Below are 25,308 nucleotides of genomic sequence, written 5' to 3' on the forward strand. Positions count from 1 at the left end.
CACACACACACACACACACACACACACACACACACACACACACACACCCCACAACAACCAAAAAACCACATGGAAGAGAATTTTAGCAGAGTCTGGGCTTAGCTGAAGACTACTTCTGACAGCTTTCCAGTGAAGAAACTAGGGCAGAGGTGGGGAACCTGTAGCCTCAAAGCCACAAATGGCCCTCTAGGTCTTTAGGTGCAGCCCCTGGGCTGCTTGGATTCAATTAAAGGGCACACTTGAGGACCTAGAGGGCCACATGTGGCCTTAAGGCCACAGATTCTCCACCCCTGATAGGTTTACTTAGTCATCATGAAATTATGCTCCTATTTGTCTCAAATAACCATCTTTTCTCTTTTTCTTTTCTTGGAGACAGGAGAGGGGGGGAAGGAGAAGAGTGGAACTAAGAAGAACAGCAGGATTTTTCAAGCCTGGAACCTCAGAGCTAGATCTAAGGCCCTCAGTGGCCTTCTAGTCCAATTCATACCTGGACAAGGTTTCCTTCTACCACACACATAGGATGATGCCTTAGAGGCTCTTCAGCCCATTTCAGAGGAGAAAACTGAGGCTTAGAGGCCCAAAGATCTTCCTATAGTAAGTGACAGAGATGGGATTTGACCTCAAGGGCCCTAACTATAAACTGAGAGCTTTCTACTGCCTCTCACCTGGGAAGGAGTCACCCAGTCTGTGCCTGAAGACCTCCAGTGAAGAGGAACTCCTTCCTTCCAGAGGCAGTGCATCCTATTTTTGGACAGCTCTACTTATTAGGAAGTTTTCTCCCTTATACCAAACCTAAATTTTTTAGCACTGCTCCTGGTCCTGCCTTCTGGGGCCAAATAGAACAAGTTCTACCTCTCTTCCACCTGAAAAAATGCTTTGAATACGTGAAGACAGCTCTCATAACCTCCCCTAAGGCTTTGCTTCTCCCAGATAGATACACCCAGTTCCTTTAGCCGACGCATTTATGACTGTTCTCGGGGACCTTCATTATCCTCATTGCCTTCCTTTGGCCATTCTCTCATTAAGCAGTGTTGTTACTAAATCTTTAACTCTTGATACAACACTCCAGAAATGTTATGACCCAGGTAGAAGACAATGGGACCATCACATTCCTATTCAAGGAAGCCATGTTTTCCTTAATGTCTCCTAAGATCTCAAAGGCTTTCATAGTTTCCATATTCTGGTGTTACCTCATATTATGCTTGCAATCCATATAGACCCCTGGATCTTTTTCAGATGAACTGTCATCTCCTCCATCTTGTACTAATGAAATTGGTTTGTGGTTCAAAAGACACAGATGTTCTGAAAAATGCTGGGTTTGCCCAATTCTACTAGCAGTCAGGAGGCATGTGCTCAATTATTTCTGAAAGCATGTTCACATCCTGGGCTCATAGATCTAGAATTGGGAGGGTCTCAGAGTCTATGAAGAAGTGGAGATTTAGGGTGGTTAAATGATTTACTTAAAGTCATACAGATCTAAGTGGCCCAAGTGGGTTTTGAACCCTGGGTTTCTGAATTCACAGCTAGTGATCTTTCCATTATACCCCTCTGTCTTTAGTTGCCACTCCAGAATGCTGATTTTTAAAAATTGTTTTTGGAATGAATCTTTTGAGGGGGAAGAAAGTCTTTTATTTGGGGCATCTACCAGGTAAGAAAGCAAGGGGGCAATGGGTCTCTTCTGGCTCTAAATGCTCTCTTTGATGGTCTGAGTAGGAATTGTATCACAAGCAGCCATATTGAGGGGGCAATAGCTGACAGAGACCCTTTTCACCCCAGATAGGTCTCTCTCTCTTAATGACTTGCCAGCTAAGGGCCATACAGAAAAAAGAAGTTCTCACCGATCCTCCTGCTTAGCTCTGCCCCTCCCTGATGAAGGAGATAGGGTACTAGCACCCTCCTTTGTTCTGGGGCCAAACAAAGGTGGCTAAGGTTCAGAATTGCTGCCCTCCTGTCCTCAGCAATCCTTCCCATTCCATGGCTCCTCCCACTTGCCTCTAATTTCTGGGAGAAGCAAACATTCATTGGGTTTACAGTTAATTGTCCTAGGTTCAAGTACATCAATAAACATTTATTAATGCTGGGTGGAGAGAGAGGGGATACGAAGACAAAAGCAAAGCAAAACAAAACAAACCCCAACTCCTAGGAGTTCCAGTATGCCTCTGGGGAGAAGGTATTGTAGTCTGTCAAAATGTGTCTACATAAGTCCAAAGTTAGATCGGGCACCTCCCAGAAATCCAGTGTTCCCATCTGCAAAATGGGTTTAATAATAAAAGTACCACCTGCCTTATAGGGTCATTGTGTGGAAAAAGCTTTGTAAACCACTATAGAAATAACAAAGGCAGCAGCAGCAATAATAAATATCAACTTGCCATTTCCATCCAAAAGCTGACCTCTGACCTGCTTTGTCCTGTTATTAATTTCTGGGCTTGTGGTCTTTCCACTCAGTTTCCTTCAGGTTAAGCTGAGGTGCCCCCTAGTCCATGAGACCCTTCCTGAGTCTCTCTTCTGTTATTACTGTTTCCTTTTGAATTTGTATTACTTGGTAGGTGGTGTAGTGGATAGAGTACTGAGTCTGGAGTCAGGAAGACCTGAGTTCAAATGTGGCCTCAGACATGTAGTAGCCGTGTGACCCTGGATAAGTCACTTACCCCTGTTTGACTCAGTTTCCTCATCTATAAAATGAGTCGGAGAAGGAAATGGCAAACCACTTTAGTATCTCTGCCAAGAAAACCCCAGAAAGGGTCACAGAGAGTTGGACACAACTGAAACAACTGAACAATACTTTGTTTATCCTTTGTATTTACTTATCTGTATACATGTGGGATGTAAGCTCTTTGAAGACAAGAACCATTGTATTTGCTTCCTTGGAGGTTAGCACAGTTCTTTGTATAAAGTAGGTGCTCAGTAAGTGTTGAGTTGATTTGAAAACAGGTGGCATAGTAGATATAGAGGACTGAACTTGGAGTCAGGAAGACCTGAGTTCAAATTCTGCCTTAAACACTAGTTATATGACCCTCGTCACTTAGCCTCTTTATGCCTCAGTTTCCTCAGCTGTAAAATGAGGGCACTGAGGCCCTATGACTTCAAAGGTCCCTTCAAACTCTAAATCTATGATCCTATGAACTGCTTTTCACCTTGGCCCCCCAGGAAGGTCTTCTTCTTCCCCTTCCTCCCTTTATTCAGGAGGGCAGACGGGATTTTTGCCTTGTTTTGTTTTGCTTTTGTCTTTGTATCCCCTCTCTCCCCACCCAGCATTAATAAATGTTTATTGATATACTTGAACCTAGGACAATTAACTGTAAACCCAATGAATGTTTGCTTCTCCCAGAAATTAGAGGCAAGTGGGAGAAGCCATGGAATGGGAAGGGTTGCTGAGGACAGGAGGGCAGCAATTCTGAACCTTAGCCACCTTTGGCCCCAGAACAAAGGAGGGTGCTAGTACTCAATCTCCTTTATCGGGGCAGGGCAGAGCTAGCCTGAAAGGTACGATGCCGCTCTTCAGGATCTAGAATCCGTCTGATACATTCTGAGTCTTCCTACCCGTTCGTGCCTCTCTTTCGGTACACAGGTGAAAGGGGATATTTCTTTTGAGCTCCTCTGCTCCTGCTCCTCTAACCATTCCTGGGTGAAAATAAGATTTGGATCAGTGTTCTCCAATCTGTGCCTGCCCTCAACATATCTATGAACTTCTTGGGCTACTCTGGGATGTGAGGGGGAGAAGGGGTTTGCCCTGGTGGTCACCAGGCTCACCCACCTGCCCATTTATGCCTGCCATCCCAATCCCATCTTGTTTTTATCTACATAAGGATACATGCTCTCCTCAGAGGCCTCCCCAGAGATGAGATAGAAGCAAAGGTGCGCTGACAAATGTTTCACAGTTGGCTTTCTGAAAATGCAGGACGTACTTTTAAGGTTAATCTGCTCTATTCTCATTTTTCTTCATCACTTATAGCAATCTACATAATCAATAAAACAGTGAATCAAACTCTGAAGGGTAAATTCTCACAATGAAAATTTAACAACTGGTTCCCAGCAGGTAGGAGCTGGTTCCAGCATGCCTCTGGGGAGAAGGTACTCTGGGCTTGTGTACCAAGATTTGGGATCTCTTGTTATTCCTTTTGCTGCATCATCATCATCGTCATCATCATCATCATCATCATCATCACCATCATCACCATCATCATCATCAAATTCTATTGGCTCTGTGATTTTAGTGGGATAGGAGACACCCAGTGTGGACACTCCCTCCACCAATATAGATCAGACACCAGCTATGTCTGATTATAGTCTTGGATTATAGTTTTAGAGAGTTGCCAGGCAGTACTACAAGTCTAAACTGGTAGGGGTCACAGGTGGGATCTGAACTCACATCTTCCTGGATCTAAGGGTGGCTATCTATCCACTATCCCACACCATTGCCTCTCTAGACAGATCAGACACCATCCCAAGTCTCTGATATAGCATTAGAGAGGATCATTATGAATGTATAGAAGTTAATAATGAAGTAACAACACTCAGATACTTTGGTAGTCGCTTTTGTTCAGGGTGGCTATCAGATAAGAAGGAAAGGGAAGCAAAGTGTAGGGAAATATTTTGTTATGTTGTTCAGAAAACCTTATTTATGAATATTGTTTGAACATAGCTTGATATGGCTAGAAATTGATTAACCCAAAAGCTTATTTATTATAGAAGTCAGGTTGACCTTAGAGATGTTCCGGAGGAAGGGAAGTTCCTGAGGAATGCTCAGATCCCTTCCAGGTCTTGTTTTGGGTTCACCTTAGAGACTGGAGTTCAGATCTAGCCCCAGGCACTTGCTAGCTGTGTGTCTCTGAGAAAGGCACTTACTCTCTGTTTCCCTCATTTTCACCAACTATAAAATGCGGACCCATCTCCCGGGTTTTTGTGAGGGTCAAATGAGATATTTGTAAAGCATTTAGCACAGAGCCTGGCACATAGTAAACACTAAATAAATGCTCCTTTTCTCTTTTCCTTCCTAAGGTCCTTCCCACCCCTAACATAACCAGTTGGGGCAATCACATCTCTAAACATTCTGGATATTCTCATGGGAGAGTCTGTCTCAGGCTTTTTTCGGGAGATGTTGCTGTGCCCTAGTCACTATCCCACCTTCTCAATCAATACCCATTTATGTAAGCTGATGATATTAACTGATTAATTAGTAATTCATTAATATTAATTGATATAGGAGAAATGCCAACTTGTTAAATGAAAATCAGAGCATTCCACATAACCTTAGTGAATGCTTATTGATTGATTGATTCGCTAATACTTTCAAACTTATTCATAAGAATAGCTAACATTTCTATGGTACTACTCTCCTCAATAAATTCCAGTGGCTTCCTATTCCTCCTAAGATCAAATATAAATAACTCTATGTGGCATTTAGCATTCTTCACTCCCTGGCCTTTATCTGCCTTTCCTGACTCATTGCATTTTGATGTCCCTCCATGCACACTGTAGACCAGCCAGAGTATCTCCTACAAGATACTTCATCTCCTGATACATAAGATGCTCCCCATGTGTCCCTGAGGTGTGCTCCTTCTTTACTTCAATCTCCCACAGTCCCTATTATATTTCAAGGTTCAGTTCAAGGACCACTTTCTGAGTGAGGCATCTCCTGGAATCCCTGAGGTTCTGCTAGAGTCTTTCCCACAAGTCAGTATGTATCTATCTGATACATACCTATGAAGTACATCTCTTCTGTCATGGTTAGCTCTCTAAGGGCATGGACCATTTAATTTTTATCTTTGTCCCTTTAGCTTTGGTGCAAAGCAGGTGTTTAATAAATGTTTGTTGACTGATTGAATCTATCTGGAGTTGGTTTTTTTTTTTTTACCTTTTTTTGTGTCCTGGAGCTCTCTGGAAGTGTCTGGTGGAGTTCAAAATCATGCTTTTAAATCATGCTTATAAAGGAAATCATGCTTATAAAAATCATGCTTATAAAGGAAATGGATCATTTTGAAATATAGTGTATAGCCAGGAAGACTTTGATCAAGTGAGATCTCATGGCAGGTCTAATAATTACAGTCATTTGAAAGTCATAATGGGTGTCAATGATATGTTGAGATATCCATAAGAACTGTAGTATATGATATAGTTGTGATTTCTAATGGTGACAGGGTCCAGGGTCTGGTCATGCAGTTGTGGGTTGTTGCCTACATTTGTTGTTTGTCCTTCATTCTGGGAGAGGACCAATGACATCAGAAGAGTGATATCTTGACTTGCAAGTAAATTGGATTTAAGTGAGGTAGGGCTGTGCAAAGTCACCAGCCTCACTCTCTCCTCTGGAGTCATTAGAATCCCATGGCAAGACATAGGTGAGGATGACTAGTGATGCCCCATATTCAGTAGGAGACCCTGACCTTTTTAAGCTAGGGTCTTTCCCAGGTCTCAGTCTGTCTGAGGCAACACCCATTCAGTGATTAAAGGCTAGGTAAGAATTGTGCCTCCATTCATAATAGAAGGAAATGCTAAATTTCAGTTAGAGGCGAACAAAAGTAACAATGTACTTTTTTCCCCATCCAAATTTGTGATCAGGTTCAAATCTATCCATGGACCTTAGGTGAAGAATCCCTGACCTAAATGACAGAGCTGTCTGCCCACCTTTAGGAAACTCTCTCCTGATAAGGCTAAAATAAAATTGGGGATTTACACATGACTGAGCAACCTGGAAGGGGCAGGAGATGGCAGTAGGGTAGGGAGGAGCAGCTTTTGGAAATACCTTTATTCTCCCTCAGGCAGGAAATGAGCCAACTCCTGCACTGTGGGGCAAATCTCTCTCTCTTTTTTTATTTTAAAAGCAATCGGGGTTAAGTAACTTGCTCAAGGTTACACGGCCAGTTATTTCTGGGTGTGGTGCTGAGTGTCTGAGCCCGGAGTTGATCCAAGTCATCCCAACACTGGAGCTGGTGCTCTTACTCGCTGAGCCACCTGGCCACCCCTAAGCAATTGGGGTTAAGTAACTTGCTCAAGGTTACACGGCCAGGTGTTTCTGGGTGGGTGCTAAGTGTCTGAGCCCGGGATTCGATCTCCAGGTCTTCTCAACACTGGAGCCGGTGCCCTTACTCTCTGTGCTACCTGACCACCCCTCAAATATCTCTTAATGTCCCTGATCATGGTTCTTAAACTACTCAAAGCAGTAAGGGGAGGGTGAGTACAGCTAGAGGTTTTACTTCTTAGGTTCAGATAACATCAGAGTTGGGAGGAAGCACCTAGTCCCAAAGCTTCTATTTACAGATAATGGGGCTGAGGCTCAGGGATGAATAGGGAGGATGGGGGATAATTCGCCCAAAGTCACACAGTACATAAGGCTTAAACTTATGAGGACTTGAGGCATCAACTTCCATCCACTAACTTCATTTGATGGAGGAGAAAACTGGGGAAGGGTCTGAGCCAAGACCTCAAAGGTAGGAGAACCAGGATTTGCACTCAAGTTAGAGGATCATGGGTAGAGCTGGAAGCTACTTTAGAGCCATCTAGTACAAGCTCATCATTTTGCAGCCCGCAGGTCATGTGATTTGTTTCTGGTCACTGGGTAGTAAGTGTCAGAGGTGGGATTTGAACCTCGGTTTTCTAACTCTTTGTAAGTATGATAGAGGCCCTCGCCACTGACCTTCTGCTGCTTGATGGAGCGGTTCATCTTCTTCTCCAGGCTGAGCTGCTGCTCTGTCCTCTCCAGGGCTTCCTTCAGCAGAGCTTTCTCTTCTGCCTCCTTGTAGATTTCATCTTCTAGTTTACTCACCTGTGCCTGGTACACCTGCATGGGCACTTTACTTTGCCTGGCCAAAGAGAGAAACAAAGTCCTGTAGTCATCATGACCCCAGTGTCCTCTCAGGAAGGCCTCCTGTGTTGTGGCACAAGGCTAACGGAATGGTTTCATAAGGAATGAGGGGCTAGGCTGGCAACAACAGCAGTGACAAAAATTCTATAAACTCCTTAGGACCTGAACTTCTAACAAGGCAGAGTTGAAGGGAATAAGCATTTATAGAACACCTACTGTGTACCAGGCACTGTGCTAAGTGCTTTACAATTATTATCTCATTTGGTCCTCACAAAAACCCCAGGGGAGGTAGGTACTGTTAATGGATTATCCTCATTTTACACATGGGGCACAGAGAGGTTAAGTGACTTGTTGGGGTCACACAGCTACTAAGTGTCTGAGGTTAGATTTGAACTCAAGTCTTCCTGACTCTAAGATCAGTGCTCTAGTCACCTAGCTAAAGATTGAGGATTGACCTTGGAGTCTGGAATCCTAGGGTTTGAATCCTACTTCTAATGAGGACTAGCTATGTGGAGGCAGAGAGGAACAGTGTATAAAACCACTGGAATTAAACTCAGAAGACCTGAGCCCAAATCCTTTCTATTAACTAGCTATTATTAAGGGGTTGCTCGGTGGATAGAGCTCTGAGCCTAGTCAGGAAGACCTGGATTTTCAAATCTAGCCTCAGACAATTACTAACTGTATGACCCTGGGCAAGTTACTTTTAACCCCTCTTTGCCTCAGTTTTCCCATCTGTAAAATGGAGATAATAACCATACCTGCCTTCTAGGGTTGTCGTGAGGACCAAATGAGATAATAAATGTAAATACTTAGTACAGTGCTTGACACATAATAAGCATTATATAAACATATTATGACTATTGCTTAGAACATATATGACTTTTGACAAGTCACCTCTCTAGGCTTCAGTTTCCTGATATGTAATGTGAGGAGGCTGGACTCCAGGGTCCCTCCCCTCCTTAGCTGATGATACTATGATCTCTGGATGAGTCACCCAATGTCTCAGGGCCCCAGACAACAAAGACTATGAATTACAGATGAATGACTGATCAGTGCCCTGGAGTTTCCCTTCCCAGTGAAATCCTAGATTCAGACATTTTTGTTCTCAGGTCTCTCCCAGTTCTGTCATTTTCTATTCTAGGGTTCCTCTCTATTCTGCTATTCTATGTCGGAAATTTCCTCCCACCACTAACGCTCTGAGTTCTAAAGTGTGTCCCAGTTTTACCACTTTCCACTGTGAGCTCTCCTCCCAGCTCTGACGTTCTATACTTTGACGTCCCTCCCAGCTTTCATAGTCTGGGTTCCATGGTCCTTTTCAGCTTTGAATGTTTGAAGGTTCCTCCAGCAGGTTGTGAGTTCTGACAGCTCCTTTAAGCTTTGAGCTCTTCTACCCCATGACCCTCTGAGATGAGTTGGGCTACCCAGGCTCACAGTTTGGTGATGTAAATGATGATGATTTAAACTTTGTGATGATGAACATTACATTCAATTTTTTTTTTGGAAGATAATTTGGACCTCTTCTCCTAAGAGCCCTCAAGTCTATCTAGGAGGGCAATTGTCTTTGGGAAGTTGAGAATAGAAGATTATGCTTATGCATGATGGGTATAAGTAGATTGCAAAGTATGACTTATGCATGAGGAGGGGTGCAGAAAACTATCAGGGGTTTCCATGGCTGTACTTGGCACATAGTAGAAACTTAATAAATGCCTACTGACTGATTAGAAAAGGAGGTGAACTGGTAAATAATAGACACTCTGGAGTTGTGGCTGTCTTACCAATGTATTTAAAGAGTCAGAAGGGGTCTTCTAGCTTGTTAACTAGATCTTTATCACAAGTATTCTTAACCTAGGGTCCTTTTGGTGGTTGCTTGGAGATATTTAAGGAAGTTTGTCAACTTAAAATACATCTTTATTTTCGGTAACCTCTAACTGAAATTTAGTATTTCCTTTAATTATTTTAAAATGTTATCAAGACAAGGGGTCTATAGGCTTCACCAGACTGCCAGAGGGGTCCATGGCCCAAAAAAGGTTAAGAACTCTTGCTTTACCAGATCACATTTAATAAGCACCTACTGTGTGCCAGGGATTGTGCTAGGCGGGGCTGGTGGGTGGGGGACAAAGATGAAAGTTATTATAACAGTCTTTCAAATGGGATATTTAAGGTAGGGCATAGATCAAGGAGAGATATAGGATGTGGTTAGGCAGTGGAGGGGATACTCACCTCAGGGAGAGATGGGAGCCAAACAGGCACCACAGGAGACAGAATAATTAACATCTATCTCACCGCATTCATTCAGCCTTTGCCAGTGATCTCTCTTATCTTTACCCAGCATCCAGATGGCACGATTGCCTGTATTCTTGTGTGTGTGTGTGTGTGTGTGTGTGTGTGTGTGTGTCCCCAAGACAAGAACATGACTTTGGGAAATTTGTAAGAAACTTTCCGATTACCTGAGTGCCTCGTTATCTCTTTCATATTCTCTCAGAAGCTCTTCCTTCCGCTCCAGCCGTTTCTTGACTTGGCTGATCTTATCAAACACCAGGTCTAGGTCCCTCTGCCGTAGCTGGCTGACCTTTTCCCGCTCCTTCTGGCTAAGGTGTTTCATGGATACGTGTCCTGACATATCCCTGATGTTCATTAGGCTACCGAGGGTTTTACTCATATCCATGTACTATGAAGGAAAGCAGTTTGTCAATTAAGGATTTGGCCGGGGAATGATCATGAATGACTCTTTGAAAAAAAAAAAAAGCCCAATTTTCGATTCAATTCAATTCAGCAATTACCAGGCACCTATGATGGTGTATCTGGGTGGGATGGTAGATAAGAGTTCTGAATTTAGAGTCAGGAGACCTGAGTTCAAGTCTTGCCTTAGACACATATTATAGTTGTGTGGCCCTGGAAAAAAAATCATATAACCTCTCTCAGCCTCAGTTTCCTCGTCTGTAAATTGGTTAATATGAGCACCAACTCCCAGGTTGTTGTGAGGATGAAAAGAGATAATATATGTAAAGTGAGTCATGAACTTTAAAGCACTGTGTTAGTGCTAGTTATTATTATCTGTAGATGGGAATAATACTAATGCATAGCATTCTGGGCAGGGTTATTGTGAGGAACAAATGAGATAGTGTATGTAAAGCCCCATGCAAGCTGTGAGGGCGCTCTGTAAATACTAGCCGTTACTATTGTTCCCTACAAACATGGCCATCCTTGGGGCAGCAGACGCGTCTGCATGTCTGGGTACTACATGTAAGGGTTATGGGATTTAAAGATCTTCCATGCCCCGTTGGACTTGCTGACGTAGCAGGAAGGGGCGGAGCAAGAGGAAGCAGAAGCCAAGCTAGCGTTCCTGCGGTGGCTGGCGGTGGTGGCGATGGTGGCAGCAGCAGCAGAGGCAGAGGCAGCGCAAAGCCCTTTTTGACTTAGCCAGAATTTCTGCTAAGGACTCCTGCTGAGGACTGCCAGGGGCCGGAGCTGCTGGGAGCGCGCTTCCCGGACGCTGCGTGGTTGCTGTGAGTGGGGAGAGGAGGACCTTTGCCTGAGGTAGCCTGTTCTGTTTTAAAGGCTTGAAAATGTGGGTGCTTTCTACTTTATCTACCTGTGCCAATATCATAACTACTCTGATGGCTTTCACTTTCTGGTTTTGGGACTCAGTCTTTTGGTATCTTAATAAATTTTCTAGTTTATTTCCCCATATGGCAAGCATGACGTATTTTGTAATGGATAATTATATCAGCATATTTGTAATCTCCATAGGCATTATGAATATGGCATTGCTGATACACTACATTAGCTACGGATGTTGTTATCCTTGGGTCATTCAGTTGTTTAGTCGTGTCCCCCTCTTCATGGCTTGCCCAGGTTCACACAGCTGGTCAGTATCAGAGGATGGATTTGAACTCAGTTCTTTTGATAGTAGGCCCAGTGTTCTGTCCACTCTGCCACCTAACTGACCTAGTCCCAAAGAAGTTGGACCAATAAAGGGTGAAGTGTCTGGATTCAGGATCAGGAGTTCTAGGTTTGAATCTTGGTTCCAAAACCTGTGACCTGGCACTTAGCCTCCTCTATTAGCCTCAGCTTTCTCTCCCATAAAGTGGGGACAATAATTCTTATACTACCTACCTTTCAGGGCTGATATGAGGCAAGCAAGCAGCAAATTTTAAAGCCCTACAGAAGGGGAGATTGACCATCATCCTTCAGCAGTATTATTATCATTATTCATTCATTTATCCATTCATTCACTTATTTGTTTGCTTACATTATTATTATTATTACTTTTTGGAGGGGGGAGGCAGGGCAACTGGGGTAAGTGACTTGCCCAAGGTCACACAGCTAGTAAGTGTTAAGTATCTGAGGCTGGATTTGAACTCAGGTCCTCTTGAATCCAGGGTCAGTGCTCTATTAACTTTGCCACCTAGCCATCCCAGCTTCCATTATTATTAGTAGTATCTTCCTGGGAGTCAAGCAGAAAGTTTACAGATCAGCTATGTTGTAGAGAAAACAATGTTTGGCTGGGCATCAGTAGATCTGGGTGATCGTCTTGGCTTGGCTATGAACCCACTGTAGGATCCTTGGGGGGTAAGTTATTTTGTCTTTCTAGGCCTCGGTTTTTGCAATTGTTAACTGTTGGCCTAAGGAGCCTTTAAGGTCTCTTCCAGTTTTGACCATCAGTTTTCCACAGTCCCCTCTGGATCCCTCATAGCAAATGCTCAGACCCCTCCCAGTGCTGCCATTTCATGTTCAATGGTCTCTCTTTGACATTCTTGCATTCTATGTTTCCCAACTCTGACAATCTGTTCTAACTCCTCAGTCATATTCAATGTTTTAAGGACTCTTCCCAGCCCTAATATTCTGTGTTCTAAGGGCCCTCCCATCTCTGACATCCTGTGTTCTAAGGCCCCTCCCAGCTCTGATATTCCAAGTTCTAAGGGCCCTGCTCTGATATTCTATTATCCTGTAAGGTGACAGCATTCACTCAGAATATCCAGTATCATACAATATTTGGGCCAAATAATGAAACTGAAGCCATTTCTAACCCAGCTCTCCCCGCCCACTTGCAATCATAAATGATTCCTATAGAGGCAGGTAATGCAGACATAGCTCTTCTCAACTGATGATGCACTCCATAGACATTATATCGTTGAAAACTAAGTGCCACTGATGTTTTTGGTTTTTAACACACTCACTTCTGGACCCCTCTTCTCCACTTCCAGAGCTAAACCCTCCCTTAGAACAAGGAAAACAGTCCAGTAAAAACAAAGGCCTCAGTGACTGTGAGTCAGAAACATTTGACTTTCTGCCCTGGCAGCCCTTTGAGGAGAGGAGGGTAGATCACTATCTGTTCTCCAAGATGAACATTAGTTTTGACAATTACCCAGAGTTTGGCCTCCTTTTGGCTGTCTTTTGATTTACACTACCATAGGTAGCATGCATATTGTTCTCTCAACTGTTTGGAGCTTTTGTTTTTTTACTCTGTTCCAATTCATATACATTGTTCCTGCTTCTCCTGAATTCCTTTACGGTACAATAAAATTCCATTATTTTCACACAGCACAGTTTATTTAATCGTTTCCCTCTTGATGGGCAACCAGGCTATTTCTAGTTCTTTGATACCACAAAAGTGTTGCTACCCACCCAAACCTACTGTCCCAGTGCCAACCAAGTGCTTCAATCCACAACTCTTCCCAATTTTTATATTTCTGTTGAGGGATCCACAATCATTTTAGTCATTTAGGTTCCCACCTTGGAATCATCCTCATCTCTTAACCCAGCCTTACTTTCTCACTTCTAACCATTTGCCAAGTCTTGCTGATTCGGCTTCTAAAATGCCTCTTGCAATTTGCCTCCTCTCCACTCATACAGCCACCATCCTAGTTCACCTCTTCATGGAACTATTGCAATACTTTTCTAATCACTCACTTTGCCTTAAGATTCTCCTTTCTCTCTAATCCATAGTTGCCAGACGGATAATCTAAAGCAAAAGTCTAAAGATGTCATTTGTCTTAGTAAATTTCAGTAGCTCCCTATGACTTCTTGGGTCAGAAAGTCAGTCAGCTAGCATTTATTAAGCCCAGGACAAGGCTAAGTGCTAAACATTGGAGATACAAAGAAAGGTTTTAAAAAACAGTCCTTGATCCTAAGCAGTTTGCAGTATGATTGGGGAGACAACTTGCAAAAGACTATGTTTAAACAATAGATTAAATAATAGATTGGCAATCTCAAAAGGAAGGCACTAAAATTGAGGACTGGGAAAGAGTTCTTATAGAAAGTAGGACTAGATGAGACTTAAAAGAAGCTGTGTAAGCTAGGAATTGGAGATAAGGAGAGCATTTCAGGCATGGGGGTGTGGGGGAGGGGCACAGCCAGTGAAATCCTAGTTGGGCAACAGCAATCACTCAACCTGAGTTAGAGGAGAGAGTCTGGTCTCAAAATGGAGGTAAAACAGTGAGGATCCCAAGGAATTAGAGCAGTTGAGATGACTTGAGTATTGAAACTATGGATGATAGTTTAAGAGAACACTTTGAAAAATGGGACATTTTCACAGATTGTGTGGTGACAAGAGAGATCTCCAAACACAGCATTCCTGAGGCATTGGTTTTGTGACTTATTCTTATGTAAAACAAATCGATGCAGCAAGGTGTGCTCAGTGGAACCAAAGAGAGCTGTTTCTAGAGAGGATTCTGTAAAACCTGGTGCACATCTAACCATGAAGAATGTTTTTGTTGGTGGTATTAAAGAAGATACAGAAGAAGGTAATTTAAGAGCCTACTTTGAAAAGGATGGCAGGATCAAAACTATAGAAGTTATGGAAGATAGAGTGGAAAGAAGAGAGGATTTGCTTTTTTAACTATATCATGATACATGTAACAAAATTGTTGTTCAGAAATATCATACTATCAATGGGCATAACTGTGAAGTGAAAAAGGTCCTTTTGGAGCAAGAAATGTAGGCTGTTGACTCACAAAGAAGCCATGGTGGTGGCTCAGGCAATTTTATGGGTCAAGGAGGAAACTCTGAGATGGAGAAGGAAACTTGGAAGAGGTGGTTATAAGATAGTGGTGGAAGTGGAAATGGTGGATATAATGGCTTTGGGGGGGGATGGCAGAGACAGTTATGGAAATGAAGATGGTGGATATAATGACTTTGGGGGGGGGGATGGTGGCAACCAGGATTGATGCAGCATCATAGTTAGAGAAGGGGACATATACCAGCTATGTCATGAAGTTAAACACTTCAGGACTTTACCAGATAGGAGGGCAGGGGTGAAAGAGAGCAGGGGGTCACAGATGACATTTTGCAATCCTGGGCGACTAAAAGGATGGTGGTACTCTTGACAGTAAGAAGGAAATCAAGAGATGTAGGAGGTTTAGGGGAAAAGATAATGAGTTCAGTTTTGGACATGTTGACCTTAAGATGTTTACTGGGCATCTAGTTCAGATGTCCAATAGGAAGTTAGAGGTGTAAGAATAGAAGTCAGAAAAGAGGTTGGAACTGAACAGTTATGTCTGAGATTGGAGAATCATCAGCATAGAGATGATAATGGAAACCAGGGAAGCTGGTGAGATCCCCAAGTTAAAGAGGAAGGAGCCTGAAGAGAAAAAGCCCCAGGGCACCGCCTTCGGGGGATCCAGCAAGAGACGCAGAAGGAGGGTCAGAGCATAAAAAAAAGTAAGCTTTTTGGTGGCAGGGATTTTTTCTTCTATTTCTTTGTTTCCCCAGCATCAAACAATGACTGAGTACTGTCTAGCAACAGTTGGGCTTAACAAATGCTTGTTTATTGTTTGCTATAGACATCTTTGGCACATTTTGAACTTTTGTTTCTATCTTTAATCACTTTAACTGGGTATATATGCCTGGTTATGGGATCACTGGGTAGAAAATATGTTCAGTTTAGTCACTTTTCTCATATTTTCTAGCTGTTTTCCAGACTAGCTTACCAATTCAGAGCTCCAATAAAACAAAATATTACTGGGCTTATCTTCCCATAGGCTCATTCAACATCAACCATTTCCATTTTTTTGTCATCTTTGCCAATTTCCTGGGTGTCAAGTGAAACCTCAGGTTTCTTTAAATTGTATCTCTCTTATAATTAGTGATTTGGGACATATTTTTACATATTCATGGATAGTGTCTATTTTTTTTAAACTATTCATGTCAGGGACAGCTATGTGGAGCAGTGGATAGAGCACTGGCCCTGAAGTCAGGGAGACCTGAGGTCAAATCTGGCCTCAGATACTTACTAGCTGTCTGACCCTGGACAAGTCTCTTAACCAGGATTGCCTTTTTAAAAGAAAGAAAGAAAGGAAGGAAGGAAGGAAGGAAGGAAGGAAGGAAGAAAGAAATAAAGAAAGAAAGAAAGGAGAGAGAAAGAAAGGAAGGAAGGAAAGGAAGCAAGAAAGAAAACTCTTCATATCTTTTTGACCACTTATCTATAAGGTCTTATATATGATGATTCCCTACATATCTTGGATGTAACACTTTTATCAGTGATCCCTGAATTGGAGAGTTGGAAGTGACCTCAGCAGCCATGTACTCCTAAAGGAATCCCTATTCTTCTCTACTCTTGATAGTAGGTGTAATCTTTTTTCACTCTCTCATTTCTCTCCCCATTCCATCTGCATTGGTTTTGTTTCTACAATAGTTGATATTTTTTGTTGTTGTTGTATAATCAAAATTGTCCATTTTGTCTTTTATGATCACTTCTATTCATTCTTTAGGAAAGAATTCTTCCTCTAATCATTGTTGTAAAAAGGCATTTTCTTTTGCATGCCTCCATTTTTCTTTTTTTAGTGATGTGGCCTTCTACAAGCAGGTATAACATTTGGACCTTATTGTGTTATATGGTATAAAATGCCAATCTAAACATAATTTCTGCCAAGCCACTTTCTAGTTTTCCCACTAGTTCTTTTCAAATAAGGAGTTCTTCCTCCTTTAAATTATATTCTTAGATTAAACAAGCAATTTTGTTTTTCTGGTCCCTTCATTGATCCACTTTTAAAAATTGTTTAGCATATACTAAATAGTTTTAGTGATAATTATTCAACAATATAACTTGAGGCAGGATCATTCTATGTCCCTTTAGTTCCCACTTTCATGAATAATTTCTCTTGAGGTTCTAGGTCTCTCTTTTTTCTTTCCCAAATGAATTTTGTTATTGTTTTGCCTAGTTCTATAAAGTAATCCTTTGGTAATTTAATTTATTTATCACTAAATCTGTAGATTAACTTTGGTAGTATCCTATTGGCAAGGCCTATCCAAGAGCACTGAATATATCTCTTATTTAGGTCTTCCTTTATTTCTGTATGCTTTACATACAGGATCTTATTCAATGCTCACAACAACCTAATTAGGTAATGTCAACCTGAAAGTTTGGTTAAATAAGCTAGGTGATTATATATGTATATATATATATATGTATATATATGTATGTACATGTGACACACTTGTACACAATACATACATACATACACGCACATATATGTATGTATATGTGTATTGTTTATTCCTTTAAAGCTAGTAGATACATGTAGACGTGGAGCCAGAAAAATTCTGACTGTCCAATTAAAGAATGAGAAGCTTTAAATACATGTTAGGACATCCCAATTCAGGTTGTCTATGTCACTCAAATTTATGAACTCCATATGTATTTAACCTTAGCATGAGAAAGGAAGCTTCTTAGTTGAATAATTCACTAAGACAAGACAATTGACAAAGTGTCCATTGAAATTACAACCCCAGGATATGTTGTTTCCCCTATATAGCATATGTCCATGGAATACCAAGAAAAGAAAAGTCCCACTATTCAAGACAGTGTCTGGACCTAGGCATCCTGTCCTTTAGTGGTTACAAACAGGAAGAATGATCTTGATCAGCCTCAGTTGCTGACACATGAAGGCGAATTTGGAGTTCATTCAGACAGCAAGGCATGTCTGTCATGCCAGAAAATGCAAAGCATTATGTGAGATTAAACTCAGAATGGGCCACAATGCCTCTCCTTATTGGCCAACACAGGTTTTATGCCTTTCTCAGATCTTGGATATTCAAAATGGTATGGGGAGAGGTCTAGAGTTGGTAGTACAAAGTATTCTCATCACCCCCATATTACAGATGAGGAAACTGAGGCTTAGAGAGAATTTAAGCTCACACTGGTAGTAAACAGGAGTACTGAAGTTTGCACCTAAATCTCCTGAGTCCAATTCAAGCCCTTTAAAAAAATATTGTCTTCCATGGCAAATAATTAAGTAATTTGAAATTTAAGTTAAGATGTCCTATGTCCTGTATTAAGCCCATAGTTCTAACAGGTATTTAATGTATTTACCCCCCCCCCCCCAACATACCAGCTTCTCACTAAGGTCTAGAGCCTCAGTCACATCCAGCCTTGCTGACCTCTCTGCAGATGGGTTCAGAAGGTGAACTGGGATCTGAAATGAGAAGAATTAAAAAAAAGACATCTTGGCATTTCATTTGTATTTTCTATGATCAAAGGGCCTGGAATGGTGGGGTTACCAGAAAGTCTCCCAAACACTGGAACTTGGTCCCATTCCCCTATTTTCTTATATTCTTAAGTTTAAATAATGCATTTTTACATTATCAAATTTAAATTATGTATTTCTCAAAATGTATTTTTATGCTTCTTCATGGTAAAAGCATAACATTGAGTGGGCTTAGCTAAGTCATAAAAATTAGGGTGAGCCTATGGCCATGGCTGTTGATCTGACAACATGCTATATGCTATATGGAGAGTGCTTTGCCTCTGGAGCCTAAAGACTTGGGTTTGAATCTTGTCTGACACTCTCAAGTTTGGCATTGTAGATAGAGTACTGAGCCTAGAGTTAGGAAGATCTGAATTCAAATCCCACTTCAGACACTTACTAGCTGTATGACTCTGACCAATTCACTGGGTTGCTTTCTGCCTCAGTTTCCTCATCTGTAAAATGTGGAAAATAACATCTATGCCACAGGGTTGTAAAGAGACTCATATGAGGTTAACTTCTACAGATAAATGCTTTGTAAGCCCTGAAGCATAATGTAAAAGTTAGCTATTATTATTCATAGGATTATAGTTTTAGAATGGCTTTGCAGAGGTCATTTAATACCTCTTGTCTACTTTGCAGATAAGAATAGTGAGGCTTAAAAAGTTAAAGTGACTTGCTGTGGATTATCCATGTAGTTGGGCCATGGTCCAACTCAAGCCCTCTGATTCTCTAGCCAGCACTTTTCCTATTGTAACATTCTCTTCTCTGGGTCTCAGTTTCCTCCTTTGTAAAAAGGAGGTGGACTGGATGGATCCTATATCTCCCAGGTCACTTTCAGCCTTAAATTCTAGGAACTTTCTAGAATATATCAGATATCTCAGGGACATAGTGAGGGTTTTTTGTTTTTTTTTTTTAACAACCTGGCATCTGCCTGGTTAAATAACCAAGCTGACTGACTGGAAAACTCCACTAATCCGATAATCCTAATGACCACAAATTACCCTGTTAATCTTCTGAAAACAAAATCTGGGTTTAAGGATTCACTCTGGGAGGTGTTTAACACTCAGCACGTTTCTTTGCCTAAATTATCAGCCTTGGTGGCATCTTACAAAAAGACCAAATGAAGGCAAATGATGGCCGTGAATTAAGTGGTGGAGCAGATATAATTGATGCTATTGATATAATTCTGGGATCCCAGGATGTAGGAGGTAGGAGGCTTAGAGATGATCTCTCTTGACCTTCTCATTGGAAGAATCACCCGGGAAACTAGTCAGCTACAAAACCAGCCCAGATCCTGTTTCTTTACCCTTTATGATGTGGTTCCCCCTCCCAAGGACACCGTGACAGAGACAAGACAAGGAAACCCAAGCTAGGAGTGAAGTGTTTATTAAGGGGTTACATTGTGTCAAGCAATGCTACAATTGGCTCCATAATTGCAGGTATGTAGTTACAAAGTAGCACTCTAAGATAGTGCTTCTTAGATAACAATCATTACATGTGACAATATGTACCTAGACATAAATATGGAAGAAAGGGTTGTAGTTTTGAGGAACTCCCAGTATGGCATCTCCTTTCACTGCCTCAGATTCCCAACCCTAGCTATGGTTTAACAGGCCATTGGGTCACAGGATCACACTGATTTGGGGTTGGAATGGAGCTCAGAAGTCAGTTAGTCCAATCTCCTCATTTTCCAGAGAAAGAAAAACTGAGAACCAAAGAGGGAAGGGACTAGCCCAAGATCCCATAGCCAGTAAATGACAAAGTCAGAATCTGAACCCAGATTTCTGAATCCTGATTTCAAATCTAGCCCTCTTGTCACCAAAGATCCAAGTCCTAGAACCATTCAATGCTTAGAGACTTGCCCAGGGTCACACAGACAGGAAGTATCATAGGTGGGATTCTGATCCAGGTTTAAGGCCCATACCGGAACACCATGTTATTGAGTTGCATAAATATTGTTTTGGGTTTTTGTTTGTTTGTTTTTTGGAGGGGAGGAGACAGAGCAATTGGAGTTAAGTGACTTGCGCAAGGTCACACGGCTACTAAGTGTTAAATGTCTGAGGCTGGATTTGAACTCAGGTCCTCCTGACTCCAGGGTCGGTGCTTTATTCACTGTGCCACCTAGCTGCCCCAGAGTTGCACAAATATTTATAATCTCTCCCTGTCCTTCCATGTTCCAAAGTCCGTCCACACCATCATTCATTGGTACCACTTGTCTCCTTGCTCTGCGTTGAAGTTGCCTGCCACCCAGGGGTCATTTCAAAATTGTGTTGGCCACTTAGAGAACATATTTGATAGGAAACTGACCCAGTTACCAAAGCCCAAATACTTAAGACAAAACAAGAACCTCTCCACCCCCAAAAAACCCCAACCCAACCCATTTGCATGACTCAACTCACCAGGAAGCTTCAGGAAGGAACCCACTTGGAATTCCATAAAAGACACAGGCTAGAAGCAGCCCTGCTTAAATAACCAGTGTTACCAGAGACCCTGACATGCACCCATGTGGTAGGTGAGTGTGTGCACCTTCCAGTTGCAGGACTGACTTGACTGATTTATTGGAGAAACTAAACCTTTCCCACCTCCAAAGATGGACATTTTTTCCGGTGGTTTTAGATTCTGCTCCACTGGTACCCTTCTTCAGAGTGTCACCTTGGTCTGATGGACACCCTGGATTCTCAAAGATTTTTCCAAGAAAACACAATCATTGGGCCCCTGCCTGGCCACAGACCTATTGTTGGCAGTTAAGTCATTTTTCAGTCATATTTGACAATCTGTGACCCCATTTGAGGTTTTCTTGGCAAAGATACTGGAGATGTTTGTCATTTCCTTCTCCAGCTCATTTTATAGGTAAGAAAACTGGGGTAAGAGCTAGTAAGTATCTGAGGCCAGACTTAAACTCAAGTCTTCCTGACTCCAGGCCTGGAACTCTATCCACTGTACCACCTAGATGGCCGCAGACTCACCTGTGGATGAGGTCAAATTCAGAGGCTGTATAAATCTGGAGAGTCAGCCTCTAGGTGAGGAATTTCTTTTTAGCCATGGTAACTCATGACAACAACGATAATAATAGCTATAGTTTATATAGTACCTACTATGTGCCAGGAATTATACTAAGCACTTTATGATTATCTCACTTGATCTTCACAACAACTCTGGGAGGCAGGTGCTGTTATTATCCCCATTTTACAGATGGGGAAACTGAGGCAAACACAATTTAAATGACTTATCCAGGGTGGCAAATAAATGTGATGATAGCATCTATTAGAATATGGGGGGGGGGGGAGAAGGAGGCAATTTATGTTGGTGGAGGCACAACCCACAACAAGAATATTTTCAGTGTGGTACAGAGCATTTGGAATCAGAGATTCCTAGAGGCACAAATCTAAATTCCTGCTCTGTCACTCACTGTCTTCGGTGATCATGTTTCAATTCCTCAGTTTCCTCATCTATAAAATGAAGGCATTGAACTAAATGGTCTTAAAGGTCCATTCTAGCCATAAAATCTACAATGCTATAATCCTGGGTCTACTACTTTCTGCCTGTGTGGGCTTGGGTAAGTCATTTGTCCTCTGCAAAATAAAAGAATTGCACCAGTTGAACTCAAGGCCAACTCCAGATATGTTGTCCTGCAGACCCTCAGTCTACTGTCAAAAAAAAATTCACTTCAACCCTGAGCCTAATAAGCTTCTGTGTGCCAGGATACTCTGCTAGGTGCCAGGGGGATAAGGCAAAAATCAAACAGCATCTGCCATCCAGGTACTTGCAAACTGGGAGAAAGGGCTCTGTTCTTGGGTGTTAGCCCTCACCCAAGCCAAGACCTAAAAATTGGTCATTTGTGCCTATAGCAGCAAGCACCCCAAGCATGCTCAGGGTGGCTGCCCATACAGGTTCTTGGATCTGCTTTGTTAAAGGAAAGCAACTCAAAATAGGTTAACAAGCTTACTTCAATCAGGCAGACATATATCGTTTACCTTGTTCAGGAGAAAAGGTCAGCACCCCGAACTTCAAAGTATACAGGCAGAATTATCAAGACAGAAACAGATCAAGTAGACAGATTTCCAAACTGTCCAACCATTACATCCATACCCAGTCAACATCTGGGTTTCCACATCTGGGTTTTTCAAAGCCGGGGGGGCCCTGGACAACGGCTTCCCAGAATACAGATCAAATCACAGAACACTTCTCAAAGTGAGCCCCCAAAACAAAGCTACACATCAGGGCTTATATAGCCTTCTCCTGGCTCAGAGAATGTAACAACCTTTTGGACCCACTGGCCAATCAAAAAGTATCTACTGAAAAACAAGCCTCCCACCCCAGGCTTTAGGTGCACTTTAGCCTAGGGGCAGGGAAGATCTTCCAAATTTGCATTCCCATTACAGTGCCTTGAATACTTAAGGTAGGCAAACCAGGTTTTAGCATTAAAAAGGCCTTTAGAGAAAAGCTAGTCCAATCCTTCATTTTAGAGAATAGGAAATTAAGGCAATGAGAAATGACTTCTTCAAGGTCACACAACTAATATGTAGCAAATCTAGGATTCCATAGAGCACTGGCCCTGGAGTCAGGAGGACCTGAGTTCAAGTCCGACCTCAGACACTTGACACAAAAACTAGTTGTGTGGCAAGTAACTTAACCCCAACTGCCCTCCAAAAATCAAAAAAACAAAAAAAAAACAAAAACCCACAAAACCCCCACCCCCCCCCCACCAAAAAAAAACCTGGGATTCCAATCCAGGTCTGTTGACTCAGAAACCAACACTCTGCCTGCTCCTCCACCTCTCACAGAGCAAAGAGGACCACATGGCCCATGGCCCAAGACCTTATCTAGGGCGGATGCTCTCCTTTTGGGTTCTCATTCTCCATGACTCCCAGGCCTACCAAAGAGTGAAGTGGTTTGCCTCCCATTCTCCAATCGATGTTTGGCAGAGATGGCAAGCTTTGTTCTTTCTCCATCATTTTGGCATTTTCCCCCAATTTGGGCTTCTTGGATTCTGGAAGTGGCTCCATCCCTGTGTCTCCAGCATCTGTGAAAAGACAGAATACATTCAGGGTCAAGAGCTAAACGTAAAATCTTATTTTAATGAAAAGAACAACTCTTTATTCATTCTCCTCTGCTCCAGAACGCATTCTTAGGGTGAAGATGCACATCCTTCAAGTATTTTCTTCTAGAAAGGTTGAAAGCATTCACACAATCATGAGAGGTGGAAGGAACCAGAGAGACCAGTCCAGCCTGTATTCCACTACGAATTACCAGTACATGGTTGTCTGCTTCTGCTTCAAGCCCTCTAGTTATGGGAGAAGACACAGGCGAGTTGGGAGCAACTAGGTGATGCAGAGGATAGAGCTCTAGGTCTGGAGTCAGAAAGACCTGAGTTCAAATCCAGACTCAGATACTTACTAGTTGTGTGACCCTGGGCAAGTCACTTAACCCTGTTTGACTCAGTTTCCTCATATATAAAATGAGCTGGAGAAGGAAATGACAAACCATGTCAGTATCTTTGCCAAGAAAATGCCAAATGGGGTCACAGAGAGTTAGACACGGATGAAATGACTGAACAATAACAAATAAGCAGGTTGAGATCATGAAATCAATGGTGAGTTGTCTTACTGACCTGGGCCAAGAATCATAGCTATAATATAGAGTAAGGAAGTCATCTACTACGACCCCCTTAACCTAATGGGTAGAAAAGTGGGGACCAGGATCATACAGGTGATAAGTAGCAGTGGCAGCATTCAAACCCAAATCTTCTGACTCCAATTTCAGTACATGATGCTTCTAACTTATGCTTGCTCTGAAATAACATTTTTCTAATGATCTTAGGATCTGTGATTTTGTCAGTGTGGGGACTCTGTTCACCTATGTTGAGTATCCTCTTTATATTATTTGATGTACAAATGTCCTTCTGATGGAACGTAAGAGAATGTTTCATTTATGTCTTTGTATCCTCAGTACCTGGCACATAATAGATTCCTAATGACTGATTGCTTCATAAATGCCTGTTGAGTTAGTGTGGTGGCTTTCACCCACAATCCTCTGCTGGGGAGATTGATTGAGCTCCAGAGTCTTGAGAGGCAAGCAAGAGGCCTAAAGCCAATTGGGTGTTTGCACCAATATGATAAATCTCTGGGAGCAGAGAGATGTTGCTGTTGTTCATCCTTTGTTCTGGAAAAAGACCAGTGACATCATGAGGGTGATGTCTTGACCTGTGAATGAATTGGATTTAAGTGAGGCAGAGTTGCACAAAGTTGTCAAACTCATTCTCACCTCCTGAGTCATTGGAATCCAGTGACAAGACAAAAATCAAGATGATTGGTGATGCCCCATATGAAGTGGGAGACCAGATGGCCAAAGGTGGGGGGGCAGGGTGTGAACTGACCTCAGTTGGCAAAATGGAGCAGGTTCAAGTTTTCATGACAATTGGGATTGAACCTGTGAGTGGTCACTGCATTTCTAGTCAGAGTGAGATGCAGGGAGATACAGCCTCAAAGAAAAAAAAAAAGACTTGTTGATTGACTTATTGACACAGATCACATATTAATTGAAATGCACCTTAGTAGAGGGTCTTCATGAGTTTCTATGACTGAAGATTGTCATCCTACCCCTAGCCTTCTGGCAGGAGCCTTTCTGTATTTAATTAACATGATCTTTGGATGACTGACATCTGATACATTTAGAAGATAAGATAGGTAAAGTGCTTTGTAAACCTTCAAATACAATTAAAATGCTATCATCATCATCATCATCACCATCATCACCACCACCATCACCATCATCACTATCAACATCATCATCATCACCATCATTGTCACCATCATCACCACCACCATCACCATCATCATCCTCACCATCATCACAACAATCATCATCACCATCATCATCATCGTTGTCACCATCATCACCATCACCATCATCACCTCACCATCATCACCATCACCATGATTACAACAATCATCATCACCCCATCACCATCATCATCACCATAATCACCAACATCACCATCATCATCATCACCATAATCATCATTGTCACCATTATCACCAC

General features: G+C 42.1%; 1 protein-coding gene across 1 annotated transcript in view; it reads right to left on the minus strand.

Annotated features, from left to right (window-relative positions):
* Positions 1-25,308, minus strand: part of FHAD1 (forkhead associated phosphopeptide binding domain 1) — a 175,882-nt gene that overhangs the window by 9,733 nt on the left and 140,841 nt on the right. The window contains exons 24-28 of the mRNA XM_069079619.1: positions 23,145-23,290; positions 18,130-18,213; positions 10,246-10,466; positions 7,631-7,796; positions 3,541-3,621 (exon numbers count right to left, since the gene is read on the minus strand). Coding sequence (XP_068935720.1) covers positions 3,541-3,621; positions 7,631-7,796; positions 10,246-10,466; positions 18,130-18,213; positions 23,145-23,290 — 698 coding nt within the window. The remainder of the gene's footprint in view (positions 1-3,540; positions 3,622-7,630; positions 7,797-10,245; positions 10,467-18,129; positions 18,214-23,144; positions 23,291-25,308) is intronic.

This window comes from Petaurus breviceps, unplaced genomic scaffold, assembly GCF_028583685.1.
Source record: "Petaurus breviceps papuanus isolate PSGF00001 unplaced genomic scaffold, PetGlider_PUasm1.0 91041, whole genome shotgun sequence".
NCBI lineage: Eukaryota > Metazoa > Chordata > Mammalia > Diprotodontia > Petauridae > Petaurus > Petaurus breviceps.